The sequence below is a fragment of the Carcharodon carcharias genome, chromosome 31 (genome assembly GCF_017639515.1).
Source record: "Carcharodon carcharias isolate sCarCar2 chromosome 31, sCarCar2.pri, whole genome shotgun sequence".
Taxonomy (NCBI): domain Eukaryota; kingdom Metazoa; phylum Chordata; class Chondrichthyes; order Lamniformes; family Lamnidae; genus Carcharodon; species Carcharodon carcharias.
The window spans coordinates 24,271,543-24,296,608 of record NC_054497.1 but is presented as its reverse complement, the minus strand read 5'-3'; the positions used below and the strand labels follow the sequence as shown (position 1 = coordinate 24,296,608).

The following is a 25,066-nucleotide window of genomic DNA, read 5'->3' as shown; positions in this document are numbered from 1 at the left end:
TTTGCATAAACGTCACGGTTGACAGAATTTTTTTGCCTTGAGCCCTGCCTTTGCAGCAGTGTGAGCAGGTTGACATAGGTATGCTATGTAGATGTAAAGACACAAGGATACCTGCATTAGATTCCATATTGTGAGACACTTGCAGCCGCCAAAGAATTTATGTCATCTCCTGTATTATGTTCAACACATACTGGCACGAGGTAATAGGAAAGCCACGGAGCAGAAAATGCCACTTAATCTATCAAAGCTCTATATCCTCCATCCATTTGAAAGCCCCAAATGTCTTCAGCTCTACTGCTTTACCCCAGAAATTATTCCTAAATTTTATCTGGTCATCATTCATCCAAAGTTATGGCATGTTCCCACTTTTTTTTTAAGTGGGTGAAATCTGAATATAATACAACTAAACCTTGTCTTTCCAGCCCAAGTGGCACTGTATTGTGGGTATGTTGTTAGAAATTGGGCCTTAAGAACTTATTTTACAGCAGAACAGGACATTGGAGCTCCTCTTGCTGAACAACAGGACACTGGGTCACAAGTGTGTGACTGGGTCACAAGTGTGTGAACAGAGAAACATTGGCCTTTGAGCCTGCTCTGTCATTCAGTAAGATCATGGCTGAGCTGCTTGTGGTCTCAATTCCATTTTCTTGCCTGCCCCCCCCATAACCCTTGACTCCCTTGTCTATCAAAAAGCTATCCAACTCAGCCCTGGGTAAATTCAATGACCCAGTCTCCACAGCTTTCTGGGGAGGAGAGTTCCACATGCTAATGAGCCTCTGAGAGGGAATTTTTTTCTGCATCTCGATCTTAAAAGGACGATCTCTTATTCTTAAACTGCATCCCCTAATTCTAGTCTCCTCCACAAGAGGAAATACCCTCCTGTTATCTACCCTTTCAAGCATCCATCCGTCATTGGAGACCCCCAGTCTGGGGATTCCCCATTCTCCACTTTGCCAGTAAGCAAAACAGAAAATGCGTGAAATATTCAGCAAGTCTGGCAGTATCTGTGGAGAGCGATACAGTGAAAATGGAAGCAATGCTCAGCAGGTCAGGCAGCTTCTGTGGGGAGAAAAACAGAGTTGATGTAATGTTTAAACGTTTAGTCTGTTTTTCTCCCCACAGAAGCTGCCTGACCTGCTGAGTATCACTTACATTTTCTGTTTTTATTTCAGATTTCCAGTATCCCTAATATTTTGCTTTTGTTTCCACTTTACCACATTTACTATTGGTGAATAGAATGCAGGCATTTTCCAACAGGAATGAAAATTTAATATCCAGTCACCCTAAGCTATTCTTGTGTAGTTCCTGGTGGCTGGACATGGGCTACAGTTGAGGTGTGGCTCAGTTTCTTGCCTTGACCAGGGAAATCTTATCACGTAGGGATTTCAGATGAGAGAGTGCATTGATTTGCAGAAACATGCTTTTTTTGATTATGTAGGAGGGGATTACCACCTAATATATGAATGCACTGGCATGTAGGACCTGATTTGCACTGCACATGAAACAAAGACTACCCTGAAGTGTGTTAAAGGTTGTCATCCTTCTGCAAGGCGCACATGACATCGTGAATTGGTCAGAGTTCATTCTTGTGGATTGTGCACGTAATATAATGATTGTCCCAGGTACATGTGATTTATGACCTTTCTCTGTTTGTGTGTTTCAGGAATATGAAGCCCTGACAAAGAGTGAAGACTGTCACCCTGATGTTTGGGTGAATCTAGCATGTACTTTCTTTTTTCTAGGGATGTATAAGGAGGCAGAGGAGGCAGCAACAAAAGGTGACTCCTTAGATTGGAGAAGTTTAAGTGGACTTTTAGTATAAGCGAATTTGACAGTAGATGTCAGATGGTCCAAACTGTTTCCACTGACAGGTGGGTCAGCAACCAGAGAACACAAATTTAAAATAATTGGCAAAAAGCAGAAAGGAGATGAAGATAAGACATTTTATGCAGCAAGTTATTATGATCTGGAACATACAGCCTAACAGGATGATGGAAGCACATTTGATAGTAACTTTCAAAAGGATCTCTATTTAAAAAGGAAAAAAAGAATGCAGGGCCATGGGGAAGGAGCAAAGGAATGATACTAGTTGAATAACTCTTTTAAGAGAGACGTATGGCCTCCTTCTGTGTTATTTGTTTTACCATAACTGTATTTTTAAAAATAATCCATTGATTGTAAAGCACTTCTTTCCAGTGGGGTTCTGTTCCAACGTACTGTGCACTTCACTACTTGAGAACTTAGAAGAGAGAGGAACATAAATCTTCAAAGATGACTCGAAATTCTGATATTGACTAATTCATGACTAGAAATCCACTTCTATTTTCAGCTCCTAAAAGTCGATTGCAGAATCGCCTGTTGTTTCATTTGGCTCACAAGGTAATCTCTTCGAATCATTGAATGTGTAATGGTTAATGCTACTGAAACCCTCATCCATGCCTTTGTTATTTCTAAATTTGAGGAATCCAATGCACTCCTGGCCAGGTTCCCAATCTCTACACTCCCTAAACTTGATGTGATCCAAAACCTGAATCCTAACTTGCATCAAGTCCCAATCACTGATCATCCCTGTGCTCACTGGCATTCACTGGGTCCCAATTAAGCACATCTCAGTTTTAAAATTCCCATCCTTATTTTCAAATCCTTCCATGGCCTTCCCCCTCCCTATATCTATCATCTCCTTCAGCCTTTCAATCCCAGATATCTATACCTTTTGAGTATCCCCAATTTTAACCACTCCATCATTGGTGGCTGTGCCTTCAGCTGCCTGGGCTCTAAGCTCTGAAATTTGTTCCCTAAAACACTCTACCTCTTCTCTCTTTGCTCCTTTAAGATGATCCTTAAAACTACTTCTTTGGCCAAGCTTTTGATCTTCAGCCTTAATGTTTTCTTACATGGATATCTGTCATATTTTGTTTGATAATGTAACTGTGAGTCACCTTGGGAATGTCAAAAGTGCTGTATAAATAAGAGCTATTATTGTACATTATAAAGTAGTTCCTGATTGTTTTCCAAATACTAGTTGGTCCATTTTATTTGTCTCCTGTGTATGTGTGCCCCCTCTCTATTTCTAGCTCACATTTTTATTGTTTTGTGACCTTTTCTCCCCCACTGTTTCTCCCTCTTTCCCTGTTCCTTTCTCAATTGTGTTTTTCTGTTCATCTTTCTCTATGGCTATCGCACACTTTTTGTCTTTCTTTCCTGTCTTTGGTTTTTTTACTCCACTTTCTATTCAGCTGTTTCATGTTCCTCTTCAGTAAGTCTCTCCTTCCCTCAATTATCTTTCTCTTTTGTTTGCCTCCCTTGTTTCTCTTTGTAATGTGTTTATTTTAATAGATAATTGACTTCCTTGGTTTTTGTGCTAGTTCAGTGATGAGAAGAGGCTGATGAACTACCACCAGAATTTACAGGACATCACTGAGGATCAACTCAGTCTGGCTTCAATCCACTACATGCGTTCCCATTACCAAGAGGCAATTGATATCTACAAGCGGATCCTACTTGACAACCGGTAATTCCTGCCATTGTTCTTATATGTTCACTGCCAAATATAGGGGAAGGAAAATATTGCCCAGTTGCTGGTTACATGAGACAACAGGCATGGGTGGAGGAGCAGTAGGCTTGTGGAATAAGCTAATGTCCTGTTTGCAAGTTGGTAACATCAGTACACTGGCCAAGACAGTCCAGGTAGGACTTGTGCAGTCCCATTGAGTAGTAACAAGTTATTAATGGGTCTACAGAACCCATTGTAGAAGTGTAAATGTGACAAGTTGATGTTGTACCCTCATCCCAGCCATCTGGAACTGTTTTATTTAGCCAAATAATTTCATTGTCTTCACTATGGAAGGACACCTGACAACTTCTCAGTGCTAACTTTCAGGACTAAACAATGGAGTTGAATCCACACTGAATGTCTCAATTGATGTCTTGAGTTTTTGGGTGAGCTGATTGGTCTTTGCGACCAATTTGACTGAAAATTCCCACCTGTCATTGATCTGTGGTAGCTGCTGTTCATTGGCTTTGCTGTAATTGGTCCATAGAGCAATGTGACTGAACATCTCCTTGTTATTGGTTCATGGCAATTGCTATTTATTCATTCCTGATAAGTCAGTGACCATTTCTATTCTAACCCTTGGTCATGGGTTCTTATCCAGGTTTTGAACCTGGTTGACAATCAGGAGTTATCATGAATTGAAGACCTATTTCAACCAGGCTTATTCTGAAGTTAAAAAAAGTGAAAAGCTTTTTCTGAACTTTCCATTCCATTCAGCAAGATGCGTTATCTAAATTTTAGTTCATATTATTTCCCTAAAGAAGTGACTCAGAAGGTCAGCTACTCTTCCCCATTCCAGTTCCTGTGACCTCATGTATCCCCACTTGTTGCCCTCTTTGTGTTTCGCTCTGTTTAAATTTGAAATATTTTTCTTGCACATCTTTTGGACTTCTTGAAGTTATTTTCTTTTTTCTGTAATAGCCATCCAATGGGGAGCTGAACCACTGGTTCACATGGATGAGCCCAGTGGTTCACATATTTTACACAAGATATCTTTTAAAAATCTTTGGAGGACTTTTATTCATTCACTAATTCCCGTAGACCGGTGCACACTTATTTATCTCATTAGACAAAAAGCATTTATACTGGGGAGCAGAAAAGGTAGATAGAAAGAAAGCATTTCTGCTGTTTGGGGAGTCTAGCAATAGGAGGAATACTCTTAAAAATTAGAGCTAGACCAATCCAAGGAGAGGGGTGAAATATAAGCTGGTTTAAGGTTTTCTTTTGGAGGGGGGGAAGAGAAGTGGAGGGGGGTAGTGTGGTTGTAGGGACAAGCAAGCAGTGATAGAAGCAGATCATCAAAAGATGTCGCAGACAAAAGAACACAGAGGTGTTGAAGTTGGTGATATTATCTAAACGAATGTGCTAATTAAGAATGGATGGTAGGGCACTCAAGGTATAGCTCTAGTGGGGGTGGGGGGGGCATAAGAGATTTAAAAAATAATGGAAATAGGTGGGAAAAGAAAAATCTATATAAATTATTGGAAAAAACAAAAGGAAGGGGGAAGAAACAAAGGGGGTGGGGATGGAGGAGGGAGTTCAAGATCTAAAGTTGTTGAATTCAATATTCAGTCCGGAAGGCTGTAAAGTGCCTAGTCGGAAGATGAGGTGCTGTTCCTCCAGTTTGCGTTGGGCTTCACTGGAACAATGCAGCAAGCCAAGGACAGACATGTGGGCAAGAGAGCAGGGTTGAGTGTTAAAATGGCAAGGGACAGGGAGGTTTGGGTCATTCTTGCGGACAGACCGCAGGTGTTCTGCAAAGCGGTCGCCCAGTTTACATTTGGTCTCTCCAATGTAGAGGAGACCGCATTGGGAGCAACGAATGCAGTAGACTAAGTTGGGAGAAATGCAAGTGAAATGCTGCTTCACTTGAAAGGAATGTTTGGGCCCTTGGACGGTGAGGAGAGAGGAAGTGAAGGGGCAGGTGTTACATCTTTTGCGTGGGCATGGGGAGGTGCCGTAGGTGGGGGTTGAGGAGTAGGGGGTGATGGAGGAGTGGACCAGGGTGTCCCGGAGGGAACGATCCCTACAGAATGCTGCTGGGGGAGTGAAGGGAAGATGTGTTTGGTGGTAGCATCATGCTGGAGTTGGTGGAAATGGCAGAGGATGATCCTTTGAATGCAAAGGCTGGTGGGGTAATAAGTGAGGACAAGGGGGACCCTATCGTGTTTCTGGGAGGGAGGAGAAGGCGTGAGGGCGGATGCGCGGGAGATGGGCCGGACACGGTTGAGAGCCCTGTCAACGACCGTGGCTGGAATTCCTCAGTTAAGGAAGAAGGAGGACATGTCAGAGGAACTGTTTTTGAAGGTAGCATCTTCAGAACAGATGCAACGGAGGCGAAGGAACTGAGAGAATGGGATGGAGTCCTTACAGGAAGCGGGGTGTGAGGAGCTGTAGTCGAGGTAGCTGTGGGAGTCGGTAGGCTTGTAATGGATATTGGTGGACAGTCTATCACCAGAGGTTGAGACAGAGAGGTCAAGGAAGGGAAGGGAAGTGTCAGAGATGGACCACGTGAAAATGATGGAGGGGTGGAGATTGGAAGCAAAATTAATAAATTTTTCCAGGTCCCGACGAGAGTATGAAGCAGCACAGAAGTAATCATCGATGTACCGGAGAAAGAGTTGTGGAAGGGGGCCGGAGTAGGACTGCAACAAGGAATGTTCCACATACCCCATAAAGAGACAGGCATAGCTGGGGCTCATGCGGGTACCCATAGCAACACCTTTTATTTGGAGGAAGTGAGAGGAGTTGAAGGAGAAATTGTTCAGTGTGAGAACAAGTTCAGCCAGATGGAGGAGAGTAGTGGTGGATGGGGATTGTTTGGGCCTCTGTTCGAGGAAGAAGCTAAGGGCCCTCAGACTATCCTGGTGGGGCATGGAGGTGTAGAGGGATTGGACATCCATGGTGAAGAGGAAGCGGTTGGGGCCAGGGAACTGGAAATTGTTGATGTGACCTAAGGTGTCAGAGGAATCACGGATGTAGGTGGGAAGGGACTGGACAAGGGGAGAGAGAAGGGAGTCAAGATAACGAGAAATGAGTTCCGTGGGGCAGGAGCAAGCTGACACGATCGGTCCACGGGGACAGTTCTGTTTGTGGATTTTGGGTAGGAGGTAGAAGTGGGCCATCCAAGGTTGGGCGACTATCAGGTTGGAAGCTGTGGAAAGAAGATCACCAGAGGAGATGAGGTCAGTGACAGTCCTGGAAACAATGGCTTGATGTTCAGTGGTGGGGTCATGGTCCAGGGAGAGGTAGGAGAAAGTGTCTGTGAGTTGACGCTCAGCCTCCGTGAGGTTGGGGTCAGTGCGCCAGACATCAACAGCACCACCCTTGTCAGCGGGTTTGAGACAATGGAGTGCAGTAAGTTCAGAGAGAGACAGATTAGAATGGGTGAGAGGAGCAGAGAAATTGAGACGACTAATGTCGCGCCGACAGTTCTCAATGAAAAGATCAAGAGAAGGTAAGAATCCAGAGGGGGGGTCCAGGTGGAGGGAGAATATTGGAGGTGGGTAAAAGGATCCGTTGAACGGGGTGAGGACTCCTGCCCAAAGAAGTGAGCCTGGAGACGAAGACGGCGGAAGAAGAGTTCAGCATCGTGCTGAGCCCGAAATTCATTGAGATGAGGGCGTAAGGGTATGAAACTAAGTCCTTTGCTGAGCACTGAACGTTCAGCGTCGGAGAAGGGAAGGTCAAGGGGTATAGTGAATACACGGCTGGGGCTGGGATTGGAAGATGGGGTGGGGACGGAGGGACAGGCAGGGGTGGAGGGTCCTAGATGGGTGTTGGTGTCGATGAGTTGTTGGAGCTTGCGTTCCTTAGCACTTGAGAGAAAGAGAAAAAGTTTCTTGTTGAGGCGTCGGATGAGATGAAGAATCAAATGAAACTGGGGGCACGCGCAGCTTTGAAAAAGGGTACGGCGGTGCTGCTGGATGGAGAGGTCGAGTGTGTTCATATGGCGGCGCATGGCACTGAGTGTGGATCTCAGAATGTGACGGGAACAGCAATCCGAGAAACGTTTTATGTCCCGGAGATACCTGTAATCCTGGATGGGTTCAAAATAAGAGGGATGGAATTTCAGTTGAAATCCACGTGGGGTGAGACGGAGACAGTCACTGAGAAGGAGATATGGCTGTGAAAGCGGGTTTTAGTAAACACCTTGTCAAACAAAATTGGGAGCTCTCTTCCGCAAATGGCAGTTGATGTTAGATCAATTATAAATTTATATCTGAGATTTGGTAACAAAAACCTATCACAGGCGTTAAGCGTAATGGGACAAATGCGGGTATATGGGGTTAGGTCGCAGACCTAATCTAAAGGAACAGGTGCAAGGAACTGAATGGCCTTCTGCATCTTTATAGACATTACAAGCAAGATGAAGAATGTGTATGAGAGGCACAGAGTGCTGGATGTACAGAAAAAGAATCAGAGACAAACAACTTGCAATTGTCACGCACAATTTCTCTTCATCTCTGTTTAAAGCATAAAGTTAGAGGGTGGCATAAAAATTGGAACATTGACAGACAGAAGGGAGGCAGACTGATGCAGAGAATGGAGGCTAAACAGAGACAGAGCTACTGAAAGACTGAGATGCTTGTTTTAAATCTTTGCTTGTGACCAAACGATGACAACATATATTCAAAAAGTGCCTTTAACATAATAAAATATCAAGGTGCTCCAGAGGCATTATAAAACAAAATATGAAACAGAACCGCATAAGACAGGTGACCGAAAGCTTGGTAAAGGAGTTGGTTTTAAGGAATGTCTTAAAGGAAGTAAGCAAGGTAGAGAGGCAGAGAGGTTAAGGGAGGAAATTCCAGAGTTCGGGGTTCAGGCAGCTGACGGTATGGCCACCAATAGCGGAGCAATTAAAATAAGGGATGCTCGATAGGCAGGAATTAGATTAGAATTAAAAGGAGCACAGAGATCTCAGCAGTTTGTAGGTCTAGAGGAGATTACAAAGATGGGAAAGGGTGGAGTCACGGAGGGATTTCAATCACAGAATTGTTATAGCACAGAAGGAGGCTATTTGACCAGTCTTGTCTGTATCGGCTCTCCAAATGACCAATGTACCTAGAGCCATTCCCCCACCTTCTTCCTGTAACCCTGCACATTCTTCCTTTTCAGATAATAATCCAATTCCCCCTTTGAGTGCTTCGATTGAACCAGCCTCTACCACAGTTAAGCAGAGTTATTCCAGATCTTAACAGCTTGAAAAGATTTCTCTTCATGTCTCCATTGCTTCTTTTGTCAATTACCTAAAATGTGTAATTTGAAAAGTAAATTTGAAAGTAAGAATGAGAATTTAAAATGGAGGCTTTGTTGAACCAGGAGCCAGTGTAGGTAAGGGTGATAGGGGAATGGGATTTGGTGCAAGTTTTGGACAACCTCATGCTCACGGAAGGTATAATGTGGGAGACCAGTCTAGGGTGTGTTAGAATAGTCAAGTCTGGAGATAACAAAGGCACTGATGAAGGTTTCAGCAAAAATACAACTGAGGCTAGGAGGGGGATGATACGGAGGTGGGAGTGGGCAGTGTCAGTGTCAACTTGGGGTCAGATACTATAGAGGTAGGCAAGACCTCATGAGATAGTAAAGGCAAGTGAGTAGCCATGAATATGGGCTGGAGAGTTTACGTGCAGGGAAATCAGGGTGACCAAATGTCTCTCAATTTAAGGGATTGCCCCTTATTTTATTTGACCACTTTTGAAATACTTTTTGAAACATAGTGACTGTTGTAGTGTAGGAAATGTGGCAGCCAATATGTGCACAGTAAAGTCCCACAAACAGCAATGTGATAATGACAGATAATCTATTTTTTTTATGTTGATTGAGGGTTAAATATTGGCCAAGACTCAAAGGGTAACTTCAAAATAGCCCCCCTTCCCCACACACATTATTACTGCCATGCTCTCCTTTTAAACTAGAACCTGATTCTTCAAGCTTACTAACTTTTCCTTTCATGTTTTGCTAGGGAATTCATGGCCTTAAATGTGTACGTAGCACTCTGCTACTATAAACTGGACTATTATGATGTTTCCCAGGAAGTCCTGGCGGTCTATCTGCAACATTATCCTGACAGCACTATCGCACTGAACCTGAAAGCCTGCAATCACTTCCGACTCTACAATGGCAAGGCAGCAGAGGTAACATCCTGAGCTGAGGATAGAGACAAAGAGAGAGTTTGGGGATCTGAAATTTGTAGGGCTGGAGTGGGAGAGAGGCCATGAAGAGATTTAATGGGGGACCTGGAACCAATGCAGGACAGTGAAGGCTCCGGTGATGGCTGAGCCGGACTGAGAGACAGGCTGTAGAGTTGTTCATGAGCAGAAGTTTACAGAGGGTAGAGAATGGGAAACTGGCCAGGAAAGCATTGGAAGAGTGGAGCCTGTAGGTGACAACACAAGTGGAATTAAGACCAAGATCAATAATGGAGCAGGCTCAAGGGACCTAGGCCTGCTCCTATTTCTTATGTTCTTATAATTGGATGAGAGTTTAACAGCTAATAGGCTGAGGTAGGGGGAAGCTAGTGCTGTTACTGAGGTGGAAGTAGGTGGTGTTGGTGTTGGGGAGAATGTGAAATTGGAAGCTCAGCTTGGGTTGAAGACTATGTGAGTTAGCAAGTATTCTGATTTAGCCTGATGCATTGGCTGGGGAGCACAAGTTGACATAATAATGACCGGCAGATTCAAAGACTTTGGAGAGGAAAGAGAAGTTGGAAAATGGAAGTTGTTGAGGATATAGGGGTTAAGGGTGAATATATTGAGGTGGCATTTGATGATGGCCGGTGAAAGGTGAGGAGAGGAATCCATTTAGAAAGTTAGATACAAAAGGACCAAGGAAGGTTACATGATCTATGTTGAATGGTAATGGAGTCAAGGAAACAGGAGGTGGGTCTTATGGGCAAAATGAACTTTGAAAGGGTATGTGGGGAATAGAAGCAAACCAAAGATTCAGGGCAGTGCTGACCTGGAGGGGGAAGATTTGGCTTGGTGGGAAAGGTATAGAAACTGGGTGAATTCAATGTTAGTGACAAAGAAATGCATGAGTTCCTCGCACATAAGGTTGGATTTTGGCTACTGAGACGGGTAGCTGGAGTCGGGAAATTTTCCAATTCACTGGATTTGCCTTGGTTAAAAAGTACCCTGAAATGCGCAATTTTCAATCTGGGGGTTGGATAGTGTTGCGTCTACCAACCCCGGAAGCAGAGCATAGGCAGCCACAAGTGCAGGTGAGTGCTGAGGCAGGCTGGTTAGTAGGCCTGCCTTGGTTCTCTGGACTTTATCCAAGTTGTTTTAGAAGTTGTTAGGTCCTCTTGGCTTTTACCCCTGCCCTGCCTCCACCCCATCTCCTATGGTCCATCATACTGTCCGTGGCAATTTAATACTAATGCATGCCCTCTCACCCACTCCTCATACCTTCCTGCCACTTCCATTGCCACTCATCCAGTATTTATCATGGACAGACCTCAGGAACCACAAGGAGACTAAAAATAATAAACCCCTAGCAATCTAATACGCTGCTCACTCCTAAGCACTTAATAGTGGAAAAGAGTCCCATTCATAAAATCCATTCAAAGCTTTTAAATCTCCTCCAGTTGTTATTTTCTTACCAGATTAAACAGATTTCTTATCTGACCCAAGAACAAAGACAGCTAGTCCTTTAAAGCTTCTTTTAAGTTATCAATCAAATGTGCACTCAGAGCATGCTGCTGAGATAGTTGTAGCTTTTTGAAACCCAGCCAACCATTTGTAATGACACAATGATAACTCTTGGGGAAATGTCAACAAAGAATTCTATTAAAACTGCACCACAAAGATGCAACTTTATTTCATAGCCTACACAGGTCAATCAAGGCAGTCCACCAGAGGGCTTTTTTAAACTCTCCCAACAGCTACAGCCTGTGTTTTTATAATTTAAAGTGGAGCATTTAAAAAAACTTCAGATCATGACAGTTATAGAGACCTCATCTGCCTTTCAAGAGTGTTTATATCTACTCCATCAATTCCTGACTCCCACCCTGTGGGCTAAGGACCTTGCAACAGTCAAAATGGGGTCTGTTTGAACTCAGCACAGAGTTCAAATGGCCCTGATGAATTTGGGTTTCCTCCTGTGTGAATCATGCCCCGCCCACTTTCCCCAACGACAAAAATTGGATGTTTTGGAACTGGGGATGGGAATTCCAAATCCGGGTCCTGCCTGCCATTTTCAAAGATCTAGGGAGTCTTCCCAAATCAATGAAAATCCGCCTCTTAATGTCTGATGCAAAGAGAAATGCTTCTATCATTGAGCACTCTGAATACAGACCTGGAGAGTTATCCTAAATTATGTTTAGGCCTGAAACCCACCACTTCTTAGGAAAGGAATGAGAGCTCCACCACAAAGTCGAGCTTAGCTGACATACTGACGTTCGATTACTGACATTACTTTCAGATTAAAAAATGACTTCTATCAAAATGTGTCAAGAATGACACAATCATATAGGTGTTTTTATTTTTGTAAAATTTTTTAGGAAAATAATGACCTCTGTTTTATCAGTTTTGTGTTTTTTCCCCAGGCAGAGCTGAAAAATTTAATGGACATTGCATCTCCTGTGTTTGATTTTGCAAAGGAGCTCATTAAGCACAATCTGGTATGTATGTAAACATGTCCCTGCTAGTTTTGTGACTGTTCTTTTTAGAATATTTGTTCTGGAGATTGGGGCAAGGTAACATTTATTGTCCTGACAGTACTAAAAATCAACGACACCTTATGGGATTAGAATCATGTGTAAACCAGTAGGTCATTAGGAGTTTTTGCAGCTCTCCTGGTCATATTCTGGTGCAAACCCACAAATTAATCACATTTGTTTAATTTGTTTTCACATCTTACCATGGTGGGATTTGAGCTCATGACTTGTAGTCATTACATTATAGAAATGCAGGACTTTGCCTGTAGCATAACAGTTAGAATGCTGTACTTATATAATAATACAAGAAAATGCCCTTTATCTAATCAAGTGCGCATGATTTTTTTTAATTGCTGTAATCAAAACAGTTAATGATATCTAAGTCTCAAATGTTCTCACCAAAATAAAATACAGCAGATGCTGAATATTTGAAATATAAACAGAAAATGCAGGGAAATCCATCATTCCTGATGAAAGGTTATTGACCTGAAAAGTTAGTTCTGATTCATTTTTTCTCTCTCTCTACAGATGCTGTCTGACATACTATTTCCAGCATTTTACATTTTTTCTCAAAAGTTAAAGAATGAATTTTCTTAAGTTTATAAATTATTCCTCAGAATAATAAGGTTCAAAGCTTTTATTGGCACTCATCACAATGAAATATGCTACTAAGATGACAATTTAATATGCATACACAACAATACTTTGAGTTCATTGGAGAATTCAAACATGTGATGGGTTTGAGCTCAGATTTTCAAGGCCTCTTCAGGCTCTCTGGTATCTCATAACATCCATTCTTCTGTTCCTTTTTCTCAATCCTGCTAAGTGAGAATTCACCTGTTTTGTAGATTACTTCATTCCTTTAGCTGTTCCCTGATCAATGGCAAACCTCGCCATTACTTCACCTTGTTTGAAGTGTTTATCCAACTGTTCAACTGGAGATAGTTACCGAGAGATTAAGGAACCAAGGCCCTTGAATGCAACATTATCACTTTTCCACATTCCTTGTGCAGATGTGTCCTTTGAGAAGTTATTATACCCACCTTATACCTTCAAGAATCAGTCAAAATTGTGACTTCTTGAATTGCTTACAAAAGTATGCCCTGGAGGTCATTCAACAAAGATTTCCCATATCTCACGTTCCTCTGCAAGACTGAAAGATATATAGGAGTAGAAGGCCCCATTATGGCTGTTTTCAACAAAGGCAGCCTGGTTGTTGCTGCTGAATCATTTACCAGCTAAAGATTGTCTCTGCCTGTTCTGTGTCTGTGCAATAAGTCTCAATTCCCTCTCTCCTTCCAACAGTAATTCACTTAACAGCTAAATGTTAGCAAAAACAAACTAATACAAAATCTTAGAGCCTATTATAAAGGGTGTAATAGCAGAGCATTTAGAAATACCTAATATAATCAGCATGGTTTCATGAAGGGGAAATCATGCCTGACAAATTTATTAGAATTCTTTGAGGAGATAACAAGCAGGATAGATAAAGGGGAACCAGTAGATGTAATATATTTTGATTTTCAAAAGGCGTTTGATAAGGTGCTGCACATAAGGCTACTTAATAAGATAAGAGCCCATGGTATTGGAGGTAGTATATTAATATGGATAGAGGATTGGCTAATGAAAAGAAGACAGAGAGCTGGGATAAGGGGGGCATTTTCAGGATGATAACCTGTAACTAGTGGAGTGCCACAAGGATCAGTGCTGGGACCACAATTACTTACTATATATATTAATGACTTAGATGAAGGAAGTGAATGTACTATTGCTAAGTATGCGGATGATACAAAAATAGGTGGGAAGGCAAGTTGTGAGGATGACACAAAGAGTCTACAGAGGGATATAGACAGGTTAAATGAGTGGACAAAAATTTGGGAGATGGAATATAATGTGGGAAAATGTGAGGTTATGGACTTTATCAGAAAGAATAGAGGAGCTGAATAAATGGAGAAAGACTGCAGCAGTGAGGGATTTGGGGGTTCTCGTACATTAATCACAAAAAGCTAGCATACAAGTTCAGCAGGCAATAGGGAGGCAAATGGAATGTTGGCCTTTATTTCAATGGGAATGGAACATAAAAATAGGGAAGTCTTGCTAAAACTATACAAGGTACTAGTTAGACCACACCTGGAATACTGTGAACAGCTTTGGTCCCCCATATCTAAGGACAGAGAAGGTTCATTAGGTTGATCCCGGGTATGGAGGGATTTTCTTATGAGGAGAGGTTAAGTAGGTTGGGCCTGTATCCATTGGAGTTTAGAAGAATGAGAGGCGACCTTATTGAAACATATAAGATTCTTATGAGGCTTGACAGGGTAGATGCTGAGGGGTCGTTTCCCCTTGTGGGAGAGTCTAGGATTAAAAGGCATAATCTCAGAGTAAGGGGTTTTCCCATTTAAGACAGATGAAGAGGAATTTCTTCTCCAAGAAGGTAGTGAATCTGTGGGATTCTTTACCGCAGAGGGCTGTAGAGGCTGGGTCGTTAAGTACATTCAAGGCGCAGATGGACAGATTTTTAATCAGTAAGGGAATCAAGGGTTATGGGGAAAAGGCAGGAAAGTGGAGTTGAGGATTATCAAATCAATCATGATCTCATTGAATGGCGGAGCAGACTTGATAAGCCAAATGGCCTACTTCTGCTCCTACATCTTATGATATTAAATATCAATGCAACCTTTTCCTCACAGCTCCTGTTATCCCTTGTTGATCTGAAAATGTATATAAGGCCAACACTGAGCATTATTTAAATAGCATCATGTATCCAACTTAATTCTGTCAGCAAATTTCTGCCCTTTTGGTTATGTAGTATCAACAAAATATCATTAATTACACATATGTTTATTTAGCTTATATGGCTTTTTGCCAGCCTAATACTGAAATATTGCTATAGCTCTAATCCTAATCCCAGCAGATATTTATCCAGTTCCTTTTGGAAGAAATTAATCAGCACAGTTACAGGTGCTTTTGCTGGAAGTCCTTTCTACTACCTTGGGGGACGGGTGGAATCCTTCAACTCCCTAGTCTCTCACTTGATCCCTAGCTGTGTACTGACCATCTGAGTTGGTAGCCTTACTTCTACAGTACCTGTCTCTCTTGGATTTTAAAGAACTAGGTCACTTTCCCACATCATCATCTTTTCTGCAATTAAACTAAGTTCACCTCTGTGGCTGTCACTTCCTAACCGTAGATCTCTAAATCTCAGAATAATCTTTGTCGATCTATTTTGAATCCATCAATGCTTAGATATTTGGAGGGCAGGTGCCCAGGATTGCATCTAATATTCTAACTGTGGTGTCACCGGTGATCTGTACACAATTGGAACTTTTAGTCAGATGTCCTTGAACTATAGCTTGACCTGTGTAGCAACCACCAAATGTTATATTCATGGAGATCTTGTAGCTTTGGACTCTAACACCTTTGTAAGGTGAGTTGAGACGGTGGTACAAAATTAATATACTGGCTTCTAATTTGTCATTAACTACCAAATGGAAAGAAGCTGTGCCCTTGGCATCTCCAATTGTTTCTTAGGTAGCAAGTCTGGCACTAAATCCATAAGTGGCTGTGCTCACCACATTTACACTAGGAACCTGAGAGAAGTAAAATTTCCTGATGTTCGTTTTATTGCAAGCTTGTCCTAAATAAGATAAAATGGAATTAAAGGCCTGGTTTGAGAATGTGCCTTAGTTGCAACAGTTGTGTTGAACGTGTGTGTTTTTCTTTAGGTGGTATTCCGGGGCGGGGAGGGCTCCCTGCAGGTCCTCCCACCTCTTATTGATGTCATCCCTGAAGCCAGGCTCAACTTAGTCATTTATTACCTTCGGCAAGGTAGGTATTGTGCCACACGATGAAGATAGCAAATACTCTGTTGCTGCTATAGGTCTAAATTGGTCATTTGGTAGTACAGAACTTGAATGTGCTAAAAAAAAGAGTTATGCTATCAAAACTTTTTGTTTTGCACTCAGTAGGATAACTTGCAAGAAAGTTCCAACAATAACGGGGGAGCAACAATTGATACTGCACAAGAAGAGGGTGCTGTTTGGTTGACAGTTGGACTCTGGTGGAGGTGTTGCCATGGAGAATGCAGCATGCAATAGATAGTTGCCCAGCTTTGTTCAAATTCAAACTGGGCAGGTCGGCTCTGATTGGTCATGGTATTGCCCTGGGGAATGGACCAGAATTAAGGGATGTGCTATTTGATTTGATCCAGCAATTGTTGAGACGTATGGCCTATATACCTGGTATCACACTGGCAATGAAATTCATATGCCACATTGCTCATTTGTATGATAGGTTGAACATTTTTTTGGCTTGATGGCAGCATCCTGTTAGTGGCGCATACCACTCGTGTTGCTACTCCATAGTAACAGCGTGCAACGGCTAGCTTCACCTATTGCTCAAATTTTTAAGAACGTTTACCCTTCCAGGGTAATCTGAGGTAGACTGGGCCAATTTCAGGACCAAAAGGGCAGACGGTTTGCATGACACACAGCAAGCGATGACCTGATAAGGGTAGCCATTATCCTGCAAGATGGCTTTGATGTGCCCTATATCAGCATCAAGCCTGCAGGGTGAGCAAATGGCTCGGGCCATATTTATAAGGCCAATCTCATAACATGTGGAACCATAGGAATCCCAACGCATATGTTGACCAGTGAAGGTAGGCATGTGGTAGATAGTAGTAGAGAACTCATTGGCGGATTTACCAACTAGCATGTTGTGGAAAAGGAGCTCATTTGACTGCTCCATTTCAAAGGTGAATTTGAGTACAGGATGAAGCCTTTTAGGTGTGCAAGGATAACGTTGCATATCGCACAAACTCATGAATGGGTCTGAGGCCGCTAGTTTCAGTCCTGAAAAGTGCCCAGTCTACCTCATTACCCTGGAAGGGTAAGACGTCTCATAGGTTTGAGCGACAGGTGAAGCTATTTAAGCTCGTCAGTTGGGCTTGCAGTGTGGCTCACTTCTGCATGCTAGAAGCCACAAATATTCACGCAAGGGCACTGTCCTTTGCAGACTGAAGGAGCATATCCACTTATTGTGCCTTTTTCAACCAAACAAAAGCTTAGGGAATAGTCATTCCCTGGTTCATTCCTCCAAGGTAATGCCTTGACCAGAGTCGACCTGCCTAGTTTGAATTTGAACATTTGAACAAAGCTAGGCAGTTAACTGTTCCATACTGTTCTCTCCATGGCAACACCTCTACCAATCAGTGTCCGCTTGCCAACCAGTCTTCCCATGCAGTATAAATTGTTGTTTCCCCCATTAGTGTTGAAAATTCTTGTGAGCTATTAGATAACCCCCAAGCCTGGATGTGAAGGATACAAGAGAATAGGATACTTAGGTAGAGAAGGTTTATTGCCCACTACAGAGTTGACTTCTCCCATTTAACACTCCAGACAGCCACTGCTGGCTGACTCGTCCTTATATACAATTGAGTATAATAACAAATCAAGACCCAGGACCTGTTCACTTAAATACCCAGCACTTGAAAGGTAATAAAGATTCATTAAACAGAGCTTATTAGATGCTAACTGATTCCAGTTTAAATTAAATTAAATTGATTGCATTAAAAAAGACACAAAATGAAAATCCGTGTCATTTTACTATGCAATCAGTCAGTCTTTGACATCATCCAAATTCCCCTTTTTTTTAAAAAAAAGAAGCAAAAACCGATGAGGCTGTAACATAAAAAATTGCCATTTTGTCATAATCCATTATAGTACAAGGCATCCCTCTTCGAGGATGTTCAACAATTTCTTTGGCTAAGTGGTTCACAAAAAGAACTAATCAGATAACTGGTGACTTGTGTCAACCCATTTAATTTTGGAAATTTCCTTCCTTTCCAACATCTCTTTTATATTCATGAGATCAATCTTCAACTTCTTTTCTGTGACACTCTCTTTGGGCATTGTCCCAGAGAGAATGTCATCTATGTAGCATTCTATGGGCATATTTTTTCCCAAGTTGCTCCTTATATAGGAGCTCCTTTAAAATATTTGATAAATACATAGCCTATCTGTCATCTCTACCTATGCAAGTGTCTCTGCAGTTAAGGTGCTTTTAACTACTCTATCTTCTTTGATTCCCACGCTAATGGACAACGTGTATCGTTTCCTCCCACTAAAAATATAATGAATCCTGTTCTACTTGAATAACCATTGGGCAGATTAGCATGTGAGGCATCAATAAAAATAACATATTTTATCCCTTCCAGTCACCCAGGTCTGGAAACCTGTATGTTCTTCTGAACGTCATTTCTTCAATGTCTTATTTACTTCTAGCACTTTCCCAGCAGTAGCATATTTCAGCATTGTACTCAATTCTATTACACCATAGCATGCATCCAGTCTAGTTTGCATACATAACCAGTTTAGTTGCCCAGTTAAACTTCTTAATTGATCTGCTTCTTCCTTAGTTGCAGAGACTTCCTTTGGTGAGGACCTAGCCTGACTTTATCGGGATCCTATTAACATTCTCTAGGTAAGACTGTTGAGGCAAGGTTATTCCCAACTTAGTCTGCCTAATATCCAACCCTATGTATTTATAAGGACCAGAAGCCCAGCTTCCAATTTTGAATTCCTTCATAATTACTTCCATTACAAATTTCTCAAATGTCACAGATCCACACACACACACACCCACACACCACCGCTCCCCCCCCCCACCCCCCCATCCCCCTCGCCAAACATAAAATCATCCACCTGCAATAAGAAAATGCCCACTAGTTTTCATAATACGCATAAAACATTGCTGGATCGACTTTTAGCTGAACAGAACCAGCTTTTAATAGGACGGACCTAACTTAAAAATACCTAACCCTGGATGTATCGTTTAGCCTGTAAATGCACTCATTCAAACTCCATAATCTTCCCTCTGTATCTCCAGCTTCTTTTGGAGGCTTAAAAAATACTTCTCTTTGAAATTGCTCCCTTTGCAAAAACGCTGCTTTGACGTAAATGGATTTACATTCCTAAGAGTATGTCGCTAGAAGTGCTAGGAATATACTCAAACTTACTTTTCCTGCTATTGGGGAATCTGCTCTAACCTCCTGGTCTCCCAGTTGTTCTTCGAATCCCCTCGTCTAGCCAGTCTAGCCTTAGCTTTATATGTCCCGTCGGGAAGGACTTTCTCTGTACGTATCCTTCTATGGGACACAGTTAGTTGTCCTTTGTCTGAAACCTCCATGTAAATGCAAAACTCTTTCCAATTGTCAGGTTATTAGAGTCATAGAGGTCTACAGCACAAAGGCCCTTCAGCCTATCGCGTCTGCGCCAGTCAAACAAGTACCTGACTATTCTAAAATAAAAATAGCTGGAAAAACTCAGCAAGTCTGACAGCATCTGCGGAGAGGACTACAGTTAACGTTTCGAGTCCGTATGACTCTTCATCAGAACTATTCATATTAACAATTCTAATCCCATTTTCCAGCACGTATGCCATGGCATCGCAAGTGCACATCCAAATACTTCTTAAATGTTATGAGGGTTTCTGCCTCTACCATCCATTCAGGCAGTGAGTTCCAGATTCCCACACAATCTGGGTGAAAAAATTCTTCCTCACATCCCCTCTAAACCTCCTGCCCCTTTATCTTAAATCTATGCCCCCGGTTATTGATTCCTCCACCAAGGGGAAAAGTTCCTTCCTGTCTACCCTATCATTGCCCCTCATAATTTTAGACACCTCAATCATGCCCTCTTTCAATCTCCTCTACTCCAAGGAAAACAACCCCAGTCTATCCAATATCTCCTCATAACTAAAACTCTCCAGCCCATTCAACATCCTGGTAAATCTCCTCTGCATTCTCTCTAGTGCAGTCACATCCTTCCTATAATGCGGATTCCAGAACTGCACGAAATACTCTAGCTGTGGCCTAAGCAGAGTTTTATACAGTTCCAGCATAACCTCCCTGCTCTTATATTTTATGCCTTATGCAAGTATCCCATATGCCTTCTTAACCACCTTTATCTACCTGTCCTGCTACCTTAAGGGACCGGTAGACATGCACACCAAGGTCCATTTGAGCCTCAGTACTTCCCATACCTACCATTCACCCTGTATTCCCGTGCCTTGTTTGTCCTGCCTCACACTTATCCGGATTAAATTCCATTTGCCACTGATCAGCCCATCTGACCAGCCCATCTATTTTCCTGTAAGGCTATCCTCCTCTCTATTTTACCACCCCACCAATTTTCGTGTCATCTGCGAACCTACTGATTAACACTCCTACATTCAAGTCTAAATCGTTTATATATACCACAAAGAGCAAAGGACCCAACACCGATCCCTGTGGAACCCCACTGGACACAGGCTCTTTTTGTTTTGTTTCCTTTACTAATTTTCCATCTAACCTGTTAGTAGCCACTAGAATTTCTCTCTTGTAGGAGCTTCTACTTCGTGTCACTCCTTGCCTGTTCTGTGGTCTTTGCTCTAGTTAAAGTATACCCCCTACTAGATCTCTTGTCCCTTTCTGGACTGCTACTACTTGACCTGTCCCTCCTGTGATTAGACTTCTTTTCACAAGTTCTTGATCTTTTCCTTGAGCTGTGATTACTATTAGGCCCACTGTTTGAAATTCCACTATGCTTCCTGGCTTTCCACATTTTCATTTTCTTCTGCCAACCCATAGATCTGATATTCTGCCCATGTCTTGTATTTTCAGCCAGTTTTTGAATTTCCCTATAGCCTTTCCTGATCTTCCTACTATAATAGCTTCTCTCCACTTACTAGCCCCTTCTAGCACATGTGCCACCCTAGTTCCAACTTTTGGTAGTTGATCTTTGTGATGAATTGCTCTATCCTGAACTTCACTATCACTTGGTCTACTCTCAGTTGGCACATTATTACCACAATTGGTTGTTTGTACAGGTCTGGCATACATGTGTGCGAGTTGCCAGGTGCATCTTCAGTTTTCATCATCTGTTCAGGTTCTGTCAATTTATAATCAGTGCCAGCAAGTCATGTGGAATGTACTCTAACAGTTTGGTTACCATGTTGCAAGATTATCATTCTACCATCAGTGCCTATAACTTTTCCTAGGCCTCTCCATTCTTTCTGCCCTCTTTTATAATATACCATATCCCCAGGCTGAAAATGCATTTCCGACAGCCTGATTCGATACCTCAAAGCTCTGCTGATATTTTCTGAAGCTTCCACCTTAATAAATGCTTTCCTCCCTGCATGCATAACATTCAAAGGTTCTGCAAAAATGGAACTAATGGTTGTCCACTCCAAAGCCAGGAGATGATCCCGCATTATTGGAGGTAACTTCAGATTCCTATCATAAACTAATTGATAAGGGCTGTAGCCCCCAATTATCTTAAGCAAATTTTTCGCACATACTACCTATGCTAAAGCAGTTGTTAATTTACAATTCGGTTGGCCTGCCAAAAATTTTCAGCGATTTCGTCAATCACAACGTGAATTCTCTTGCATAATCCACTATTAAACGGCACATAATCCTGAATTCCTCATTGGAAAATTCTTCTCCATTGTCTGTTAAAAATTTAGTTGATGCTCCCCTCTCAGTTCCTTTCAGTCTTTCCATTATTTTATTAATAATTACTTTTTTATCTTTGCTAAAAATTACTGTTGACAAACTAAATCTAATCGCTATGTCTACAAAATGTAGAAGAAAAATATTTCATTTATCCCATACTTTAATGGGAAATTTACTACTGATTGTGGTGGCGTTCTCCTGTACTTATTACAAATATCACATTTTTCACTAATATCCTCTACAAGTCTAGTACACCCACATCTTTTAACAAAATCTTAAACCTATGGCCAGAGGGATGCACAAATTGTTGATGTAATTTTGTGATAATCTATTTCTTCTCCCTTAAATCCTTATCCCCAGCTGTTATTAATACCTCTTTAACATTCTGTCTAGAGGTAATAGGCCTTTAAAGGAATACAGTAATGTTCCACCTGTATGAATTACAAACCTACAGAGTTTCCAAAGACAATCACTTTATCATGCTCCATGTCTAACTTCATTTGGGCCTTTTTCATTGAAGGTTTACTTAACAGTAAAGGTATTTCACTCGATACAATTTACCCCTATTTTATGTGGAATTACTATTCTTTTTGGTGATTTCAATGTCTTACCATCACCGAATCTGAAACAAGTAGAACTATCATATTCTTTGACTTTACTCCAGTCTTCCTTACTTAAAGAATCCACCTAACAGTTTAGCCAGCCCATTCCACATACTGTGGACATACACCCACTATCTAGAACTGCGCAATTGAATGAATCTGCAACTCGGATACTCATTACCGGACTGAAGCTTTCGGTAACCATTACAATTCCTTCTGATTGGTCGGTATTGTCTTCCTCGTCTTCCGTACCTTCGATGTCACGTGTCGCCTCAAAAACTCTGCCTTTCATTGCCGGGCAATTCAATGCACAATGATACTTAGATCTGCATCTGAAGCACCTGTTGACCACCCCTTGGTTATTCCTGGGGTTCATCCTCCTTCCATTGTTGCCCAATTTCCACCATCTGTGGAAGGTCCCAAAAGGGTCTCTGTCCTCAAACCCATTGTTGTAATTCTTCTGTCATAAAGGCGTTTCTTCTGTCATAAAGCACCTGTTCACCTTATTACTTTCAAGTACTGGGAATTTAACATTCATTAAACAGAACTTATTGGATGTTAACCCTATCCTGATGAGTGCAAGATGAAAAGCTTTGATAGCATGTCTCTTTTTTCAGTAATAGATTAAATTCTTGCAGCATCTTGTCCATCAGCCCATCTATTTGGCTAAGGTTTCATTGACCCTTTCTAATCTCTTCTACATGTCTTGGCATTCATTTCCTTGAATGTTCCTTTTGTTTCCATTTTGCCCCCATCACTCCATAATGCACCATGAGGCCTTTTTTTTTTTGACCTATATTTGATCCTGAGGTGAGTTTCTAGCCACACATTCCATCACCATAGCAGTCTACTTCCACCTCCTTAACATTGCCCATTTCTGCCCCCTGCTTCAATTCATCTCCTGCTGGAACCCACATCTATGCCTTTAATATCTCTAGACTTCACTATTCCATTGTTATCGGGGCCAGCTGCCTATTTTCCACTTTCCAAAAACTCAGCTTAAGATCTGGAGTTCCCTCCCTAAACCTCTCTAGCTCCCTCTCCTCCTTTAAGACACTCCTTAAAACCACATCTTTGACCACATTGATTGTACCTGTCCTACTATCTCCTTACATGGCTCGGTGTCAAATTTTGTTTAATCATCACTTCTGTGAAGCACCTTGGAATATTTTACTGTGTTAAAGGTGCTATATAATGCAAGTTCTTGTCAGAATCCCTTGAGAGGCTTTTCTTTCTTTTTGTAATAGATCAATGTTGCCAGCCTCAGGATTCCTAAAAACAGCATGTGTGAAATCCAAACTTCGCTTCTCAAAATGTAATGTCATCCCAGCAGAGGCATGTCATATTTATAATTTTTGAAACATGAACTGTATCCAGTGTCAAATCTTCTGGAACTGACATTTCTTTTGAAAATGGACCGTGATAGGCTACAAAAGATGTCTGCCACAGGTCACTTGACTTTCAGCTGTGGATTCAAAGCCTGCTATACTGTCTTGAAAGTTCAAAAGGACACATTCCAGACAAGAAGTGTCACTACCCATCTCCTGAAACCATCTAAAAAAAGTACTTCCTGACTTGAATAGGTTGTTCAGAAACCAAGATTATGATTGTCTCAAACCCCCACGGTGAATGTCTGCAAACTATAATCTAGGTTGTGGATAATCAACTTAAGCCCAGCACCATTTTTGGAAGGGAGCTGTGAGAAACCACAGGATAAGACAGCTGTGCTGGCCTCCATTTTTAAAATTTTCATTCATGGGATGTGGGCATTGTTGGGTAGGCTAGCATTTATTGAGCATCCCTAATTGTCCTTGCGATGGTGATGGTGAGCTGCCTTTTGAACCACTGCAGCCTATTTAAATCTTTAAGTGCTGTCTGCAAAAAAGACACAACTGCAGAAGCAGCAGCAGCAGAAAAAGCAGCAACACCTGTGCCTTAAGAACTGGAGACCATAACACTTCATGATCTCCAAGCCTGTTCCTTTTCAAGTCCATCAATACAGCAAACAGACCTCCTGGTAACTAGACTACAAATAACTAACTCCGTGACCAGCAGAAAGCCCATCTCTTGAGAGAATCCTGCAACGACTTGGGTATACAACTCTGGCTATTGAATTCACTACACTACACATCAGGTGTGGAAAAACCTCTTTTTCATCAAGTCTGCACCATGCGTTTTCCAAGATGAGCCAATCTGAACCTTTTTTTTGTTTATATCTTGCAAAAGAGCATTATTCTCTTTAACTCAGTAGTGAACACTGCCAGGACTGCAAGCAGGCCTAGGCCAGGATGGAAGCCCTAATGGATCCTAGACTCGGGTAAGTCGGGATAGGAATCAGGCGAGGGGTGGTGGCGGGGCATGCGAGGGGGTTCGGGGTTTTGTGGTGCAGGTGAGGAGTTAGAAGTGGGGTTATTATTTTCGGGGGAGTGCCCCTGATGGACAAAGGGCACCCCCCACCCTGAAACAAGATCAACTGACCTTAAATTATTGATTTACATATGGCGGGTTGCCAATTTCCATCCACCCCCCCCCCGCCTGATGGAACACCTTGGGGGCAGGTGAGAAAGTGGTGTGCTAGCTACTCATCATATTTTACATGCCCCACCATTGAAAAAACACCCAGTGGGGGTGGGGGAGGCTGTAAAATCCAGCCCACGTGGTTGGTCTGTTAGTATTAAAATTCCCAGAACACTATGAATGGGTGCTAATGAAAATTCAAACCTGCTACACAACACATAAATGGGATCTTT

General features: G+C 42.0%; 1 protein-coding gene across 7 annotated transcripts in view; it reads left to right on the top strand.

Moving 5' to 3' along the window:
• The window catches only part of ttc26 (tetratricopeptide repeat domain 26), a 78,910-nt gene that overhangs the window by 5,591 nt on the left and 48,253 nt on the right, over positions 1 to 25,066 (top strand). For 5 of the 7 annotated variants that reach the window (XR_005941745.1, XM_041177771.1, XM_041177770.1 and 2 more), the window contains 6 exons: positions 1,664 to 1,778; positions 2,330 to 2,379; positions 3,366 to 3,511; positions 9,522 to 9,693; positions 12,105 to 12,179; positions 15,941 to 16,043. Coding sequence is in view for 5 of the 7 variants with exons in the window: in XM_041177771.1 (XP_041033705.1) it covers positions 1,664 to 1,778; positions 2,330 to 2,379; positions 3,366 to 3,511; positions 9,522 to 9,693; positions 12,105 to 12,179; positions 15,941 to 16,043 (661 nt within the window). In the remaining 2 variants the exon portion in view is untranslated. Of the gene's footprint in view, positions 1 to 1,663; positions 1,779 to 2,329; positions 2,380 to 3,365; positions 3,512 to 9,521; positions 9,694 to 12,104; positions 12,180 to 15,940; positions 16,044 to 18,633; positions 18,699 to 23,563; positions 24,619 to 25,066 lie in introns of those variants that run through there. The other 2 variants (XR_005941746.1, XM_041177775.1) reach the window with 2 other exon arrangements.